General features: G+C 40.1%; 1 protein-coding gene across 1 annotated transcript; it reads left to right on the top strand.

Moving 5' to 3' along the window:
* The first annotated feature begins 15,462 nt into the window (after nt 1–15,462).
* On the top strand, nt 15,463–16,969 carry her8.2 (hairy-related 8.2). Its single transcript, XM_063044923.1, has 4 exons — nt 15,463–15,596; nt 15,705–15,800; nt 15,913–15,991; nt 16,231–16,969. Exons 1-4 carry the CDS (start codon nt 15,534–15,536, stop codon nt 16,710–16,712), a joined length of 720 nt encoding a protein of 239 aa, XP_062900993.1. The 5' UTR covers nt 15,463–15,533; the 3' UTR covers nt 16,713–16,969.
* Nucleotides 16,970–19,932: the final 2,963 nt, after the last annotated feature.

The following is a 19,932-nucleotide window of genomic DNA, read 5'->3' as shown; positions in this document are numbered from 1 at the left end:
TCCCTTAGCCGCCTTGGCTGAACTTGTCTTGCCTTTTGTCTTGCCCTTTGTTACCATACTTGTTTCTATTAGCCACACATATTTGAATCACTGTGCAACTTTGCATCTTTACATGTACTTTCCAAAATTAATTCTTTCTCATACAGTAGAAAGAATCAACCTCAGGATTCCAGAAATAACCTGACTGACAAGTTAGTACTTCAAATCTGTGTAACTGCTGTTACCTGCTAATAATCTCAGCTCTACTAGATGTCAAACAAGTCTCAGTGATCCTGGTTGTAATTGTGGATTGCAACATGTTTATTGTAGTGCCACTGAATATATTCTCCTGAGTCTAATTTATGGACTTTCTTAGTTTGGTAGCATTCTCTCAGATAACCAATGCAAACAATAACATTTGAAATTTTGTCTACTTTGGTTTACCAACCACAGCCAGTTCAATGTTCTTTCCACTATTACTGGAAGGTCACTTGTTGGAAATCCAATATTTCTGATGCCTTGCCATACTATCTCAATTGAATCTGTACCTTTTGGCACATGCCCTAATAGAAGGGATTGTGTCTGACATTTCGTATTCTGGTCCAGGTGCAGAATTAAGGCTTACTAGTTTCAATTACACACAATTTTGATATAGTATCTCAGTATCCTCACCAATATATTAGAGTACAAACAGTCATTTTGAATTAATAGAAAGTACTATATTCGTGAAAGAGATTACACTATGCAAAACATATTTCTCTTTTCTCTCCTTGTTACAGTCAACTTCCCCAGAAAGGCAAGAGAGAGTCTTTTGAAATATGCTACCCAAAACAGTATTGAAATGCACAAAGAAGGCAGTTGATCACAATGTACAATTCTTAAAGTAGCCCCAGCCAATATTACATGTAGCATCTCTCTCTTGTCCAAACTTCCGAAACACCAATCTGCCCATTAGCTCCACTACCCCATTGCACCTCACCGCACCATTTACTCTTCCAGGTGAATTCCAAAGAATCTGAGCAGTTGTACACCCACGTGGGCAAACCATCTAGACTTCAATAGTGCGGTTTAAGTAAAACAAACACATAACCAAAGGTAGTGAGCATGCACCAAGCATATGAATAATGTTTATTCAGGGCGGTCTCTGCAGCAGCATTTCTTGTAAACCAGTCATCGAATCCAATAAGGAATCCGCTGAACTCCTCCAGCATTTCATGTTTGTTGATTTGGATTTCCAGCATCTGCAGATTTTCTTGTGTTTATCAATTCCAGATCATTCCTGCTGCAAAATGGAGAGTTGATAACAGTTTGTAATAATACAGTATAATAGGAAATAACTTGCCTTTAAGGTGACCAGTGAAAATCACATTAAGCATCTAAAGAATGTTAAATTCACATTACAATGGACTCCTAGGATATATTCTGTTACATACCTTATGGATATCTTGTGACTGTCTTGTGAGGATGATGTAATGGTCTTGCGGAGGTCTCATGATGTAATTTTCCCGCCGATGTGAGGTTACGTGATGACCTGTTCTCACCAGGTATATAAGTGTATACCCCTGGTGACGCAGTTAGTTTTCAGTTAGATCATCAGTCAGATACTCCGCTACACTGCTTATTAATCTCATGACGCAGTATAGTTTTAAAATTGAGTTTTACTTTCTATTGTAAGGTACAGAAGTGTTGGGCCGGTAGTTTCACCAATAGCTGCCAGATTTGTTATGTACCTTTTCAGTAATATTGGAGAGTGAAGACGGGAACCTGAAGGAGTCGTTTGGCGATTTTGGTGAAGATCGACCTTTATTGAATTCATTCAAGTAAGAGTGATCTGCATGTGATAACCTCTGCTAAAAGAAGCAGAAAAGGTTGTGCAGTATCTAGTCTATTCTACAGAGGAAAAAGGTCAGTGCCTTTAAACCGTTTTATTTCCATCATTGTGAATCCTGTGGACAAGGCAGGTTCCGGCTGGGATCGACAGTAACATCGTGTCTTCGAGGAATTCTTTACTTCAGGAAAGTCTCTCCTAATTGACTGTATAAACCTGTTGGGCTTCCAAATTTACCATTCGAAGAACTGTGTTTGAACACTTTAATACTGTGTTCGCATTTACCGCTTTAAGAACCAGCACTGAGTTTAGCAGTATGTTAAATGGCCACATCGCAGTTTACTTCTGGTTAAGGTTTTCGTTTGTTTATCTTTTTACTAATTTTGAGCAGAGTTTAATAAATGTTTATTTGTTTATAAAACCTGACTCATTTCTATATTCATTGTTGCTGGTCACATGACAATTCAAAGGTTCATTTATTATCAAAGCATGTTTCTGTAGTAACTTCTGCTTTGAAAAAGGCACACTTGACAACTTCATGCCCAAGAAACAACTTTATCTTGAACTTCAAAACGGTTATATATATACAGAGGCTTTTCACAACCTATACAGCATGGCAGGGACAATATATACAAAGCCCACCGGAAGTGAAAAGAACGGAAGTAGAACCCCCCCATTATCCTAATTAGTATCAACTTACTTTTAATAATGCTCACGTTACAACAGTTTCCATACACATCTCTGAAATTTGTATTTCTCCAGATAGCCACGAAGAGAGAAGGAACTTGCAGGTCATTCAGAGAGAAACACCGAGCCCCACCCCCACCCCATATGAGAAAGAATGCCATCCTGATCATCAACGGTTACCCCCACCCCCACCCCGCCACCAATGTTTATTCAGGGTCAAGTTTGTACAGACACAAAATAGTACAAACAGAAATAACTATTGTTCAGATGACATAATAATCTGCTCTGAAATGGTGCTGTGCAGAGGACTTGACATTTCCTTTTAGGAACATTTGCTCAGAAATTTCCCAACATGATATACAGTGAAGTATACCCCATAGAAACACAAATACCAGGGATTCTGTGTGAATATTTATAGTAACCAACATGCCATTTCAAAAGACTTAGGGAAATTCCCACCTTAAAGACACACTCTGCCACCATGCTGGGATCTATTAAGGGGACAGTTCTCTTTGAGAACCACCACTTCTAACCAGTGGGGATTGCTTTCTGAGTGTCAGATCAAAGATGGCTTAAAGCATCTCCAATGGACAAAGAGACATCATGGAGGAAGTATTGGTCAGGGTTCTTACCAAAGAAAGAAAAAGATGCCACCTGTCAAAAATATCTTGTGTATTGTAAAAGGCTTTGTTGTCTTCTTCTGGTACAGGAGCTTGAAAGTGACCCCCTTATGGAGAGGTCTTGTAATTTACACTTGAGCAGACTATCCTCCTGTCATAAAGGCCAAGTATTCCATTTGAAGCTAACTAGCATTTGTTTAAGCGTTGCTGGGCAACAATGAATATCTGTTGTATGCCAACTGATGACACTGCTGCATGCCACTGGGCTCTGTATCAACTGCATCTTGGCATGGAGGATAGAGGTATACTTCCCCTTCCACACTTGGAAGTGGCAATCATGATTAAGTATCAAACTTCAAATATATTCTGTAGAGCATAATAATATTGGTTGCAGCATTAGATTTCTAGTCTATTGTTTTTGTTCTTGTCCAAGACTTCCCTTTCCTGGCATTTTGTGAAATGTGAATGGAGTGCCGATGAGGGATGTGAAGGGTGGAGGTGGTAGTTGCTGATAATATGAACAACAAAATGCTATGCAGACCCCGTAGTCTGTTCCTCCTTAGTACAGAAGAACAGGTCAAGGACAACAATGATGTGATGCACTATGAGTACCATGGCAAAATTCATAATACTTGTAACTGAATATTACAGGGTTCCAATGGAGGAACTCAGTGGCCACGGAGCATCTGTGGAAAAGAGTATCATCGACGTTTACTGTCAGCATGACTGGTGAAAAGAAGATGAGGAGTCAGAGTAAGAAGGTGGGGAGAGGGGCGAAAGATACACAAGGTGATCGCTGAAACCAGGAGGGGGCGGGTAAAGTAAAGAGCTGGGAAGTTGATTGCTGAAAGAGATACAGGGCTGGAAAAGGGGGAATCTAATAGGAGAGGACAGAAGGCCATGGAAGAAAGAAAAGGGGAGGAGCACCAAAGGGAGGAAGTGGGTAGGCAAGGAGATATGGTGAGAGAGGGAAAAGGGGATGGGGAATGGTGGGGCGGGGCCACTACCGGACGTTCGAGAAATCAATGTTCATGCCATCAGGTTGGAGGCTCCCCAGACAGAATATAAGGCGTTGTTGCTCCAACCTGAGAGGAGGTCTACATGTCAGAATGGGAATGCAAACTGGAATTAAAATGGGTGGCCACTGAGAAATCCCACTTTTTCTGTCAGTTGCTGCTCGGCAAAGCAGTCTCCCAATCTACATTGCTTCTCACCAATATTCAGGAGGCCACACCGGGAGCACCGGATATAGTAGATGACCCCAACAGACTCACAGGTGGAGTGTCCCCTCACTTGGAAGGACTGTTTGGGGCTCTGAATGGTAGAGAGGAAGGTGGTGTAGGGGCAGGTGTAGCAATTGTTCCGCTTGGAAGGATAAGTGCCAGGAGGGAGATCAGTGGGGAGGGATGAATGGACAGGGGGATGCATAGGGAGCAATCCCTGCAGAGAGCAGGATGTGGCGGGGGGAGGGAAAGATATGCTTGGTGGTAGGATCCCATTGGAGATGGCGGAAGTTACAGAGAATTATGTGCTGAACGCAGAGGCTGGTGGGGTGGTAGGAGAGGTCAAGAGGAGCCCTATCTATCCCTGCTGGTGTGGCGGGAGGATGGGGTGACAGCAGATATACACAAAATGGAAGAGATGACGTTGAGGACAGTGTTGATTGTGGAGGAAGGGAAGCCCCTTCCTTAAAGAAAGAGGACATCTCCTTCATTCTGGAATGAAAAGCATCATCCAGAGAGCAGGTGCGGTGGAAACAGAGGAATTGAGAGAAGGGGATGGCATTTTTACAACAGGGTGAGAAGAAGTATAGTCCAGTTAGCTGTGAGAGTCAGTGGGTTTATAATAGACATCAGTAGAATACATAATTTGATCTTCTATTGTTCTACTGGAGCAATGTCATGTCTCATCCCAGGGTAAATATATCATTCCTAAGGTGTGATGCCCAGAGTTGTATGTAATATCCAAAAAGTGCTTTAGCTGGTCCTTTATATAAATAACACAAAGTGTTACTCTTGAGGTACCTAACATTCCATCCATTTTTATTCTTCTTCTATGTCTGTAAATTATTTTATCATTTCTAATGATTTGGCTGCAATACTAATCATCGCATGCATTATTTTGTTGCATTTTCTGAATTTCTTCTGACCATCTCTGATCTCCAAGTCTTTGCTGGGATACGTTTACACTGTCTTCAATGGTTGCCTGCTGTATCTCCGGAAAGATTGTAACCCATACACAAGTTTAAGAGTCAGTGTTCACAACTTACTAAATTATAGAAGATATTGCCTCAAATCTGACTTCATCCTTACTCTTTAGGAGAGGGAACAGTGGGTGATTTTAATGCTAAGTTTCTAGTGTGCTAACAAAAATTGTCTTAGGCTGACAAAGAGCTATTCCTATCCCAAAATAGCATAAAATAAGGAATTTTTATTTCCGGAGATGTGATGCCAAATGGCTTATTGCAGTGCTTTTGGCATAGTTCTGTATCATTTATCAGAGCATTAGTGGATATTTTGATAGTTTAGTAGAATATGGATATTGAAGTCAAAATATACTGTTCGTATTTTAATTGACCTGGATTTATGCAAAATTTCCTGTTTTTAAATAGATTTTTTTTAAAAATCATGTAAAGCTTCCAGTAGAGTTCTGTGATCAAACTGTAAAACCTTATGTTTGCAATTCTAGATGGTGAGATAAAAAAAGTTTCAGTCTGCAATCTAAATTCACCTCAATTAGAAGTGGAGCTGGAAAGCAGAGAGGGATGAATGGCTTGTTTATCAAAGCCCTATTGTCTAGGGATGTTTCCCACGCTCCAGCTGATGCAATTGAGTCGCGTGTCCAGATGGTTCAACGGTACTTAAAAACATCAACTAGAAAGGCTAGACAAAGTTTGCCAACCAAGTAGCCTAGTGTAATATTTAACCATGTGAATTTCAATCAGTTTCATTTAAATATGTATAAAATTCTTCCTAATGGACATTAATGCTGAGTTAAAATAAGTATATAACTTCAGCTCAAAATATGCAGATTATAGGTTTTCTTTGACATGTTGTGAAGCAGATTAGTGCTTTAAAAGGAATAACACTTTGCTGGAGCTGGACAAAAATGGCTGGGTTTTCTTCTTAATACTTAATAAGCTTAGAGAATTCCTATAAACATTGTTATTCATCTTTACATTTACATAAAGAACATGACTCATAACATCTAAACCTATTTATTTTGAAGTTACTTTGGAGTTCAAAATGTATCACAGATCTAGAGATCCAGTAGTGCAGCTGAAAAGCCTCCAATATAGTAAGAAATTGTTTACAACCCAAGAGTGAATTAACAATATTGGCAGACAAGTCATAAAATAAGCATTACAGTATTTACTGAAGCCACTAAGTCCTAATGGTTGCTTCAGATTTTTAGGAAGCAGTATCCAGTTCTAATGAGAAATGGCAAATCTACATGAATCCTAATAATGGTTTCAATATACAGGTTATGGCCACAGTGAGTTTTTACAATTTATTTAACAGAATTGGAAACAAGAAGTGAGAGTGCTCCTTTTGACTGCAAATGAAATTAATACAAACTGTTGCCAGCCAATAATCTCTTGTGACTCCATGAGCCTGAAAACCATGGCTTCTGTTTTCTCTAATCCTGACCACTGCCTTATATTCACAAATCGCCCTCCAAACCCCGATCAACTTTCCTTTAACGTCTTCTCTGGGATGAAGAGTGACTTGCTTCTTTTCCAGTTCTGTAGATTCAGAAGGCTAATACAGGAACTACAGCTTTTTCCACAGATGGGGCAGGAGATAGGTGAATAGTCTGTTGTAGGATTGTTCTTTCTGATGTTCACACAGGGCTTCTGGTGTGGTCCCAGTTCATGGACACAGGGTTATCAATACCTTGTCAAATGCTCCTTGTCTAATTATAATGGTCATCAGCAATAGGCTCCCAAGGATTTTGCATTTTGTTCCAAGGAGGATTTGAGTGCAACAGTGAATTTTTTGCTCTAACTGCTTGGTAATCTATTTTCAAGACAGAGCCCAGAATAGCATGTCTGTCTTGGGAATCTGGTGCAATTCATTTAAAGTTCAAAAGTTCAAAGTAAATTTCATTATCAAAGTACATCCATGTCACCATATACAACCCTGAGATTCATTTTTGTGGGCATACTCAGTAAGTCTATAGAATAATAACCATAACCAAATGAATGAAAAACATCTTAGTTGTTCAACCGGAATGCAGAAGAAAACAAACTGTAAATACATAAGGAAGAAATAATAAATAAATAAACAAACAAACAAACAATAGATATCAAGAACATGATATGAAGAGTCCTTCAAAGCGAGTCCATTCATTATAGGAATATTTGATGATGAGACAAGTTGAGTGAATTTATCCCCTTTGGTTCAAGAGCCTGGTGATTGAGGAGTAAGAATTATTCCTGAACCTGGTGGCGCGAGTCCTGAGGCTCTCGTACCTTCTCCCTGATGGCAGCTACAAGAAGAGAGCATGTCCTGGATGGTGGGAGTCCCTGATATTGGATCCTGCTTTCCTGCAACAATGTTTCATGCTCACTGCTCAGGAGTGCTTTACCTGTGATGGACTGGGACACATCCATTACTTTTTGTAGGGATTTTCCATTCAAGTGCATTGGTGTTTCCATACCAGGCTGTAATGCAGCCCGTCATGATTCACCCTTTGGAGGCAAATACATGCAGGTCAGATGGGGGCTGTAGCCTGGGAGGAGTACAGTCATGATGATGTACCCACCCTTACAGTAAATTTGGAGAGATTTGCACAGACAGTTTTTCAGGTATCTTTTGAGTGCCTGAGATGCTTGCTATAGGTTCAATGTTCAATTAAACTTCATTATCAAAGTACATATATGTCACCATATACTATCCTGGGATTCATTTTCTTACAGCCATTCACAGCAGAACAAAGAAAAACAATAGAACCAATGAAAACTGCACACAAAGAAAGTCTGGCAAGTAACCAACGTGCAAAACTGTCCAAAGTTTGTGGAATCAGCTCAGCATTGAGGTGGGTGAAGTTATCCACACCGGTTCAGGAGACTGATTGTTGAAGGGTAATAACTGTTCCTGAACCTGTTGTTATGGCACCTAAGGCATCTCCTTCCCAATAAGCAGTGAGGAGAGAGCAAGGCCTGGATGCTGAGATCCTTGCTGATTGATGCTATTTTTTTGTGAACCATTCCTGCACATTGGTGATTCTATACCAGGTTGTGATGCACCCAGTCAGGAAACTCTCCACTGTGCATCTATAAAGTTTTAGATAATATGCCGATCTGCACAAACTTCTAAGTCAGTCAAGGTGTTCCCATGCCTTCTTTGAAGTGATTAAAGGTAGTCCAGATCTCAGACGAGGGCAATGATCACTACTGCCATGAATTGTGTGCTGGGTCTGAGGTCTTGATCTTCCGATGTCCTCTTCATCAATCGATCGATCAAATGTTGTGCCAACACACTAAAGATGAAATTTTATCACTAATGTCTGCCTTATCAGGAGAGATTCTTGAGATATGGGAAACAGTCCACATTTTCTGCATGAACATCTATTATCAGAGGCTGTATTGCCATCTACAGTTTGATGATAAAGGTTGGAATGGTGACATTATAGGGGAGTGGTTTCCACTAATATTATACATTTCCTCCATTCCACAGAAACTCCTCTGCTGTGAACTGTCCATGAATCCAATCCAACTCAGACTCTTTCTGCCACCCTAGACCAACAATGAATTTAAAAGGCTACATGATAAATGAGAAATTAAAAACCTCAGGAACACATAATATCCCTGCATCCATGTTGTAAAACTTAGCAAAATGAAACTTCAGTCATAAATTTACCACCTTAGTTCCAACAACTGGAAAGAGAAAGACACGGCAGGGCACCCCAGAGATGGTGAAAGATTATTTGCAAGAAAAGAGACAACTCCAATTGTGGCAACAACATTTGGGTCTCTTTATTTCTACCATAGAGAAGGACATCACTTGATTTCTCCTCACCAATACATTTCAGTGGCCAATGAGCTGAACACAATGTGGAGTTCATTCATCAAGCAGCCCTCTGGATATGATCTTCATCCATTGAAAATTGACGATTGCAACATCAACCACTATGTGTGGCTTTTTATGACCTCTGTTAATCAAAGATGGTGCAGAATCCTTCTCAAAATTAGTTGAAATCGAAATGTCTCTATTTCATTCCTGATATCTGATGGCATGCCAGATGCAACCATAGCCAATAGATCCACAACAGACCCAGTCTCAATACAAACCGGTATCAAGCAAACAGAGGTGACATAAAACATACTGATAAGAAAGAGGTCAGTGTAATCACTAAAAATGGGTTAACTTAGCAATATTAGCAGTATGATTGTAACATTTAGAAATTTAAGCTATTTTTGTCTCTGTAAGGAAAATTGTGTCATCTCTAAAATATTTCTCGCTGCATAAACCCCATCTAAAAGACTTCAGTTGCAATAGTTGCTTTAATGTCATAAATAGATGGGACAGAACTTTGGATTTTAAAAGGTGTCAAAAAATATCATAAAAGCTTTTGTATATGAAGAAACATACTGCATAGTTTATGGTATACTGGTGATAAACTAATAGACACAATAAAACTCTAATGAAATGGCATAATTTGATGAATCACCACAGTGGTGTGTTAGTGACTGAAGGGGTCAGATTACATAAATTAATTCACACTTTGCCATTTCACAATCTAGAATGTGACGAAATGCTGAGGATAAGTTTAGTATTTCCAGTGGAAAAATAAAAGTAACTGTGAGTTTATGACAGTGAACAAACAAGACAGTAATAAGCAAACGATTATATGCTTCTGTTAAAGACAATCTTCAATCTTTGAAGATTGAAAGTATAGTCCTTTTAGATTTATAAAAATGCAAAAATATTAACTTGTGAAAAGAAATGAAAAAAAATGTTGGTGCTGCTCAGTTATACAAATCATCATACAAACTTAAAACTGTTTACACAAATTTCATTGTATTAAGTTTTCATTTTATTTCAGAAGAGTTAAATATGAAATAGTATTTATTCTTATAATTTTATGGTTCTGATTCAAATTACAAATGTAACCATTGCATTTTTATTCACATAAGATTAATTTGTACAGCTGTAGATATATTATACAGCATGGGGTGCTCTGGTCAACAGCTTATTCAGACACTAGCTCCACCACAGCTCTAGTGCATCCATTCCCAAATACAGTACAACCAAACTATACCCCCACTAGCACTGAAATTGAAGAAGTTTGCCTGCTAGCATTTAAATACCAGGTGTCTTCAAAAATTTTTCCAATTGGCATGGGAATAATTAGTATAGGTTTGTGGTGGAATTGTAATAGGAGTCAACCACACAGGTGTTAAATTTCCACTTGAAGATACATTCGTACCAGTTGGCTTAATGTAACTTAAGTAATTTCACAACAAAACTACACAACTGTTCAAATGCAATTCAGACTGAAACTGCTTCATATGGATGAAGACTACATAATGAAACATTATTTCCACAGGGATTCTCTGCTGAAACATCAATAAAGCCACCCCCTCCCCACCCTCAGTGATGGTATAATAGATAAGTTATACCATCACCAAGGTTGGTAGTTTCTTGATTAGTAATGGTGTTAAAGGTTACGGTGAGAAGGCAGGAGAATGAGGTTGAGAGGGCAAAATAAACCTGTCATGATTGAATAGTGGAGCAGACTCATTGGGCTAAATGGCCTAATTCTGCTCCTATGCTTTATGGTCTTATTGTCTAAAATATTTGCCAAAGTCACTCCTAGATTTTCTCTGATGTTGCTTTGAAGATTGGAAGAATCCCATAAACTTGAGACTTTCGTACAATTTTCACCTTTGTGAGGATTTCCTAGAATTAGTATGTATGTTTTTACACATTTGAGTTATTTGTAATAACTAGTGCTTTAAAAAGTTTAAGTGCTATCTCTAAATTTGCCAATTACATCACTATCATTGGTTGAATCTCAGATGGTAACAAGGAGGGGTATAGGAGTAAGATAGATTGACTAGTTGGGTGGTATAACAGCAACAAGCTCACACTCAATGCCAGCAAGACTAAGGAATTGATTATGGATTTCAGGAAAGGGAAGTTGCGAGAGCACACACTAAGTGGTCAGCAATGGAAAGGGTAAGTAGCTTAAAGTTCCTGGGTGTCAGCATCCCAGTGGATCTATCCTGGGCCAAGCACATTGATGCAATCATAAAGGCACACCAAAGTCTATACTTCATCATGAGTTCAACAAGATATGGTATGTCCCTAAAGACTAGTGCAAATTTCTACAGAGGTACAGTGGAGAGCACTGTGATGGAATTGTATCACTGCATGATCCAGAGGCTCCAACATGCAGGATCAAAAGAGGCTGCAGAGGGTTGTAGACTCAGGCAGCTTTATCATGGACACAACCCTGTCCATTACATTACTGAGGACATCTTCAGGAGATGGTACGTTAATTAGGCAGCATGCATCTTTAAGGATCCTCACCATTCAGGACGTGTCCACTTCTCACTACTACCATAAGGGAGGAGGTACAGGAGCCAGAAGACCTGTACTCAATGTATTAGGAACAGCTTCTTCTCCTCTGTCATCAGATTTCTGAACAGTCAATGAACCTATGAACTCTATCTTGCTTTCCCTCTTGTACACTATTTATATATGTAATTTCGAAACTTACAGTAATTTTTACGTTTTGCATGGTACTGCTGTCACAAAACAACAAATTCTACAATATGTCCGTGATAATGAACCTGATTCTGAATAGATCTTATTTTTGTTATTAAAATTAATTAACAGCGGATTTTGAAATTAATGGGGCAATAAGAACATAGTAAATGCGGTGTGTAAAATTTCAGGTTTGATTTCACTCCCCGTTGCCTATTAACTCTAGTACTCACACTTACAGAATTACTGTCAGTCTCTTCGACAAAGGAAACGTCGAAACTCGGCGGGGAACTCACGCACAGCAGACTATTAAAAAAGGCTCTTTGCTGATGGCAAGATAGACTGTAAATTGATATTTATTGAGAAATAAGATAATTCCCTTGACACCAAGAACAGCGGCCATGCTCTTCCTTAGAACATTGCACGAAATAGTGAGGTCGTTCGTCCTCAAATGGAGAAGGAAAAGGAGCCTTAGATTGGAATCTCATTCAACGTGTCTTTGTTATTTGCGTTTACATATTTATTCGACCAAAAGTAAAGTATTACAAATTAATTTATGGTGTGTGTGGGAGGGTAATTTCTGGGCACGTGCGGAACTGTCCTGGTCAGGTGGAACGAACGAATCCCTCATAAAGGCGATAGAGTTCTGTAATCGTGGTGTTCAGTCTTGTGCGGCCGTTATGGTAGTTAAATGAGTTCCAATTCATTCAAAATGAGTGTTAACCCGTTTGGAAAGGTCTTCCAGCGTACCCTTCGGTTTCCCGGCGTGGGAAGGATTTTGAACAATGCCAGGTCATGAGATGCGGTATAACACGATCTTGCCTCTAAATAGGGTGCCGGTTGGCGCATGCTCGCTGCGCTGCCGTTCAAAGCACACCGCGCATTCTACGTGGGAATGGCTGAAACCTCCGGCAGCACATGGGAAGAGGGCAAATTGTTTCGATGCACTGGGTTAGGATGAACCCAAGGTACCCTGACCACGTTGAATTCAGAGGACATTTGATCCCTTTTCATTTGGTGGATTAAGTACGTTGGAGTTCCTTAAAAGAAGAAAAAACTACGTATTATCAAAAACGTCTTAAATTGTGAATCTGGCCACTTAAGCGGGAAATCAGGAGACATTCGTGCATACAAATAATAACAACAATCCTACGACTGTTTAAGGGCTGATATAAGTCTAGAGTTCCCTCTTTCCTCCAAAGAGTGTGAGCTTAAGTTTCAAGAATGTAATTTGTCGAGTAAGTGCGCAGTATGAATTGACGTACAAATCAAACGTTTGGTAACTGATCGGAGAACAGGCTCGGAAAGCCACATGGTCCACTCCTACCCCTCCAGCCCCACCTCAGCCGACACTGGACGAAATGATGTGACTGCCCTTTTTCTTTAAGACGGTGACTCGAATCTATAAGGGGGAGGTATTGCTGATATCCCTTAAATTAAGAAACAAAAATCATCGAATAAAATATTTAGAATTAGATAAGTGGATTATATGAGTAAATACAAAAAGTAGTTGTCTGGACCTGGAGTGGTGCATGTCCCGGTTGCCATAGTAATTAAACGGATGTCACGCCATCTGAAAGGATTCACCTTATGGTCTACATCCACTCCCTGCGCAGCTCTGCCTCCGCAGTTAATCTGAAAGGTTGTTAGGAAATATCGTGAAAGGGGGTTATTGTTCGGAAGAATTTCCCACGTTGGTTTCTGCGCCTGGCAGTCGCGTGTCTTAAGGCAAACAGAGCTGCTGCGGTGAATTCGTTAAAAAAGGAAAAACATTGCCGTCAATGGATGAACATCTGCTTCGGGATATTGTGTTTTTTTAAATATATAAGTTCGCGTTTTTAAAAAAAGGCAAGAAAGATTTACAATCCTGTGAATTATCTGACCAACATTCTGTTCTTAAGAGCTGCACACTGTTAAAAGAAACGACGAATATAGGAAAGACGGTTAATTTTAAACATTTTAAATCTACATATTGGTTTGATGTCGATAAAATTCAAATATTTTCGAAAAATAAAAAGATATGAAGATGCGTCGTGCAAAGTCCGGTTCTTATACGGTAACTCTGTATAAATGAATTAGAAAAGGACAACGCCTAAACTCACCACCCTCCACCCTCCCCACACCTACACCCCTACCAACGCGCGAGCGTGCACACACACACACAAACTTACACAATGTTGGGTTAATGATCTATGATTTTAGCAATCGCCAATGAAAATAGATTATTTGATTATTTTACGCTGCTTTTTTGGGAGCTTGCTGTACGTAAATTGACTGGCGCCTTTCATCCATTTCAACATTTAACACTTTGGAGATGCAGTTCATGGTGGAAAGCACTCTGAGATATCACAAGTTCGTGAACTGTGCTACGTATTTATTGTTACAAATCTTTTTCTTCTGGACAAAATTTTTATACAAGCACACAAAAACTTGAGCACTGGTCAAAGAAAGGAAAGATCTTTCAAAATTAAAAATATATATATTTTGGTACACATGATTTTTAAAATTAAGATTCGCACGTTTTGTTTCCACCTCTCTTCGGCCCAATTTAAAGAGTTTGTTCAGAATGGCAGCGCTCCGAAGGAACAAGTCTACAGGGTGTGGCCTCGATGCAGAAACAGTCCCCAACATAAACGGTTGTCTACTGTAGTGTAATTTAAAAAAAAACACTCCTTAACGGGAGCGCTGGCTCCTTGTCAATATTCTGCATTCTCTAAAAATCAACCGGACGTAAAGACTCCTTTCTGGCGATAAATTCTTGAACCAATTTTTTAAAAAAACAGTATTTTCAATTTTAATACCCAGCCGAAGTGTATCGTGTGCCTGAGTCTATTTCATTCGTTTGACCAATGAGTAATTAATAATAATTAGTTGGATAATGTGGTATTTAGTCATTCAAATAGTGAAAAGTATATTTATTTTGTATAAAATTGGGTCACGCGTTAGAAGCAAATCAATGATCCTCGGTCATCCCGCAAGAAACCAAAACGTTTACCTGTTGTGAACGAACAATAAATAATACACTAATTGTTATGAAGGTGAAAGATACGATTTTCAAAATGAAAGTCTCATTGTTAAAAGGAAACGCATAAACTATTTCAAAAGCATGATACAGTAATGTTCAAGGCAGTGTATTCCGTTTCATAATGAACAGAGAAAACCTTGACAATGTAACAAGGAAAGTGATCCAAACCTCAATAAGATCTCAACCCAACAGCTGTGAATGGGACAGGGCGGATGCATTTCGTGTTTTTGCGGTTGCAAAATTGACACCATTCACATGATGAAAAAAGACAGAGTTCCCAGGTGTAACTGGAGTAACACCATGTCTTTTCTCACCACTAACCAAATCCATGGGAATGTAGAGAGGGGCAGTTTGAAGACCCATGCGAACTGCTTGGAGTGCTGAGAGAACGATAAGATTCGGCTGGAAGAGATTCCTGGCCTCGGCCATCTGTCGCTCTTTGGGCGGTCAGCCTGGCCATTGAGTGAGAGCACTGAGCTGTCACTGCTGATTGATGGACACTCGCCTCTGGCCGCGACCCCAAGTGTGGGAAAGTGGCTGAGCTCGGGAACTCACGCATTCACATGCTAATTTGTGGATATAAATAGAAGTTCGGCAGAGAGCAAGAAGACATCACAGCCTCAGTCTGAAACCAGCGAGCATCTTGCAGCAAATCTCTTCTCCAGATCGGTGAAAACATGACCGCCACGACCTTCAGCGGCAACGCGGAAAAACTCTCAAGTGCCAAAGAAGAGCGCAAGGTAAGAAAAATAATGTCAGCGACGTTAGATTTTGGAAGGGCGCAAATAATACTTAGCTGAAGTTCCAACAATGGCACGTGCTTATTCTGTGTACGTCTTGTCCTGCAGTTAAGAAAACCTCTTATCGAAAGGAAACGCCGAGAGCGGATCAACAACTGTCTCGACCAACTGAAAGAAACAGTCGTCAGCGCCTTTCGCCTCGATGTAAGTACCCGTGCTCTGTTCTGCTTCCTGCCCTGAATGCATGGAGTCTGCTGATCGTTCATTGAAGCTGGTTGAAAGCCGAGTATGACAACAGCTCTTCATTATTTTCTAGCAATCGAAACTGGAAAAAGCAGATATCCTCGAGATGACAGTGAAACACCTTCAGAATGTTCAAAACAGCAGGATGATGGGTGAGTTTCGGTTCAGTGCTAATGGGACCAATATTGTACAACGACATCAAGGTGGTCTTATGGATCTATGTCAAACTACAGTGTATTCAATTTAATCTAAGTAATCTTGTAGTAATTGTTTGTTTTAAAATTTTATTTTAACGTTTGAAATCCGCTTGCTTGTAAACGTACGCGACTATAATTAGGAAACCGAAAGTTCATTTTCTTATTATTCATGCTTATGTCTTGCTTTATTTTAGCTGATACTAAAATAGGACTGGAGGCTCAGCAGCGGTATAGTGCTGGCTACATCCAGTGTATGCATGAAGTGCACAACCTGCTACTGACGTGCGATTGGATGGACAAAACCGTGGGGGCGCGCTTGTTGAACCACTTGCTCAAGTCGCTGCCTCGATCCAGCGATGGTTCACGCCAGTCCAGTCTGAAGACACAAGCCCTTAACCCGCAAACCTCAAAGAGTCAGCTCCCTTCAGCGACCCAGGGGAACATTCCTCCGGTTCATGCCGCATCCTCGGGTGCTGTGGATCCATCTCCTCGCTCATCTCCGGACCGACACTGCAATCCTGGGTTTAAAGTGTGCAGCAAAAATATCGATCCGTTTCCAAATCCTCCTGCAAACATGCACCTACTGGCCAGCTCGTCTACTCAGCAGCTACAAGAAGATTTGGCCTTAATGCACAATTCGCCGATTGCATTTTCAAGCGTGTGGAGACCCTGGTGAAGACTTTGTACAGCTTTATTAAAGATTAGACTCTTCTTATGTATCTCATAGATATGCTTTTCGAAACACTGCTGGGCAAAAAAAATGTCCCTTATGTGTGCTAAAATCAGGGTACTTCACGCTGAAGGGTGCTTATCCGTAGCCTATTTTGTAGAAGGCGTTTATAATGTTGTATTCAATGAAATACATCTAATTTATTTGATAGAATGCTTGCGGGCTTATTACTTCCTTCTTACGTTATGTTTATATTTCAATTAACGACATTAATAAACATTGAAAATCATTTTGTATCTCATTCTGCGTTTCTATTGATGCATTGAATTTTAACGGCAATGTAACCTATTAAATATAATACGAACATTTAATTTTAATGATAATGGACATTTAAAAATAATAGAAAAGTTAAAGGGCAAATTTTACGTACAAAAACTTGTTGCATTTATGCATCAGAATTAGCACGAGAGTTCTGATATGAATGTTTAAGTTAATTGTATTTTGATTTACAAATACTTCAGCACAAAGGTGGTGCGTATGTTAGAAATTCAAAACTCATTTCCAAAAGAATGTCCATTTTAATCAAAGAAGCCGTCCGAAATAAACGGTATCGCGAAAGGGGTAGGGATACTCAAAATAGTTTGTATCCGGAAGCTTAACAATAGTCAACACTACGAAAAAAAGTATGAGATGAGCAACAGCTTAGCTGGTTAGGAAGTCGCAAAATGGAAAGTTAAGGAACCGATTGTTACTCAAAAGCAAACATCACTCAAGTGCTAATGGGGCTTCTGAAGTTTTCCCACTGCTCAGTGGAAAACTTTGTACTTTCTGTGATATCTGGAGACTGAAAGCTGTCGCTTTTAACACCAGAGTCCAGCCAAGTTTTGCTTTCATCTGGAAACGCGAAGTTTCCCACGGCCTTCAGGAGGCTAACAATTGAGCCATAAAACAAATCATCTGTGAATCTATTTAAGACTGCGAGCCCTGTTTTGCATTTGATCGCAGTAGGACGCTTTCATGCCGCAGACCCGACATGGAATTTGCCTAAATCAACACTTACTTCACAGAAACAAATCCCAGTTTTCGGTACTCATCCCACCCCATGCAATGAAGATTATCAACGGACAGCGTCAGACTACCTGGTATCATGTTGATCCCCTGCAGCGCGGCCCCGCTCTTAACAACCAATTTAAAACATCAGGCAGTACTGTGAGAAGTGCGAGCATTCCGCCTCGTGGTACACATGGAAGAAGCATTTTCCTCGCTATGTTTAGTCAAATATTAGTGTATAGCAATCTGCGAAATTAAAAGAAATATTTCCCCCAGATTCACGACATTTTGCTTACAGGCTTTAAATATCTGTTATTCCACCCAGCACTTGCCCGGGTGTTGAGATTTGTACACTCGCGCAGATCAGTACACCAAACTTCTAAAATGTAAAGCTCTAACCCCCGTCACTAAAGGAAACTATTTATCGGAGTAAAACAGAATCAAAATCAGGTTTATTATCACCGAGATACGTTGTGAAATTAGTTGTTTTGCAGTAGCAGTACAGTGCAATACCTAAACAAATTACCATAATTTACAATAAATTTTATAAATAAATAGCGTGATAAGAGAACAACAAGCGAGATTGTTCATGGCTTTATGGTCCGTTCAGAAATCTGATGGCAGAGGTGAAGAAGATGTGTGTGTGTGTGTGTGTGTGTGTGTGTGTGTGTGTCTTCTGACTCCTGATGGTAGTATTGAGGAGAAGGCATTTCTTGGATGATGAGGCTCCTTAATGATAGACGCCATCTTGTTAAGGCAACGCCAGCTGAAGATGTCGAGGCTGAATCCCACGATGGAGGTGACCGGGTTTACAACTCTCTGCAGCTCTTCCCGATCATGTGCATTGGCACCTCCACGCCAGACGGTGATGCAACCAGTCAGAATGCACTCCAACCTGAAGAAATTTGATTGAGTCATTAGTGGCATACCAAATCTCCCCAAACTCCTCAGGAAATATAGCCTGGTGTGGCTTTTTTGAATTAACAAGTAGTAACAACAAAATAATTCCCATTGCTTCCCTGTTTTACTCGATTTGTAACGAAAACCCCTGACAGAGGGTCACCCCAGATAATATAATCACTTTCATAAAACAGCTGAAAAGCTGAGTGATTACATTCGTGCAGGTGTCAAGTACAAACAAATATGAAACATTTCAATTTAACTCTGCTAAAGTACTGTACCAATATTTGCATTTATATTCAGTGGCCACTTTATTTGGTGCATGAGTGACCATAATGAAGTGACCATTGGAGTGGAACCCAGTGTAGTCTCCTGCTGCTGCAGTCCATCAAGGTTTGATGTGTTCTTCATTTAGAAATGCTCTTCTACATCAATGTTGTAACATGTGGTTATTGAAGATGCTGTTGCCTTCTCTTCAGCTTGAACTAAACTGGCCATTCTCCTCTGACCTCTCTCATAAACAAGCAACACACATCAAAGTTGCTGGTGAACGCAGCAGGCCAGGCAGCATCTCTAGGAAGAGGTGCAGTCGACGTTTCAGGCCGAGATCCTTCGTCAGGACTAACTGATTCCCTTACTCACTCTTCCTTCAGTTAGTCCTGATGAAGGGTCTCGGCCTGAAAGGTCGACTGCACCTCTTCCTACAGATGCTGCCTGGCCTGCTGCGTTCACCAGCAACTTTTATGTGTGTTGCTTGAATTTCCAGCATCTGCAGAATTCCTGTTGTTCTCTCATAAACAAGGTGTTTTTACCCACAGAACTGTGACGGACTAGATTTTATTTGTTTTTCACATCATTCTCTGTAAACTCTGGAGATTGTTGTGCATGAAAATCCCAGGAGATCAGCAGTTTCTGAGATACCCAAACCACTCCGTCTGGCACCAACAATCATAGCACAGTCACTGCCACTAAGATCACATTTCTTCCTCATTCTGATGTTTGGTCTGAAAAACAACTGAATAGCTTGACGATGTCTGCATGCTTTTATGCATTGAGCTCCTGCCACACTATTCTAAGAAAGTGGCCACTGGGTGTATATAGTGTCCTGATAAACCTCAAACAAATTGAGTATATTGTAAAATAGGACAGTAGAGAGCAGTAGTTAATTTAACACAGCAAACTCTCAGAAATTACATTATGTCATCTGAGTTGGATCCATCCTCCACCTGGGCTTTTGCTAAACCAATATCTGCCCTTCTGAATATCCCCAGACTGG

This window comes from Mobula hypostoma, chromosome 4 (genome assembly GCF_963921235.1).
Source record: "Mobula hypostoma chromosome 4, sMobHyp1.1, whole genome shotgun sequence".
Classification (NCBI taxonomy): domain Eukaryota; kingdom Metazoa; phylum Chordata; class Chondrichthyes; order Myliobatiformes; family Myliobatidae; genus Mobula; species Mobula hypostoma.
The sequence above is the reverse complement of the archived record's forward strand: the minus strand, read 5'-3'. Positions and strand labels throughout refer to the sequence as shown.

What these genes read in the sequence shown, in the direction of transcription:
- her8.2 (XM_063044923.1), top strand. Translation starts at nt 15,534, where the DNA reads ATGACCGCCACGACCTTCAGCGGCAACGCGGAAAAACTCTCAAGTGCC. An exon ending in GTGCCAAAGAAGAGCGCAAG is followed by an intron (nt 15,597 to 15,704) that starts GTAAGAAAAATA and finishes CTTGTCCTGCAG; the next exon opens with TTAAGAAAACCTCTTATCGA. An exon ending in TCAGCGCCTTTCGCCTCGAT is followed by an intron (nt 15,801 to 15,912) that starts GTAAGTACCCGT and finishes ATTATTTTCTAG; the next exon opens with CAATCGAAACTGGAAAAAGC.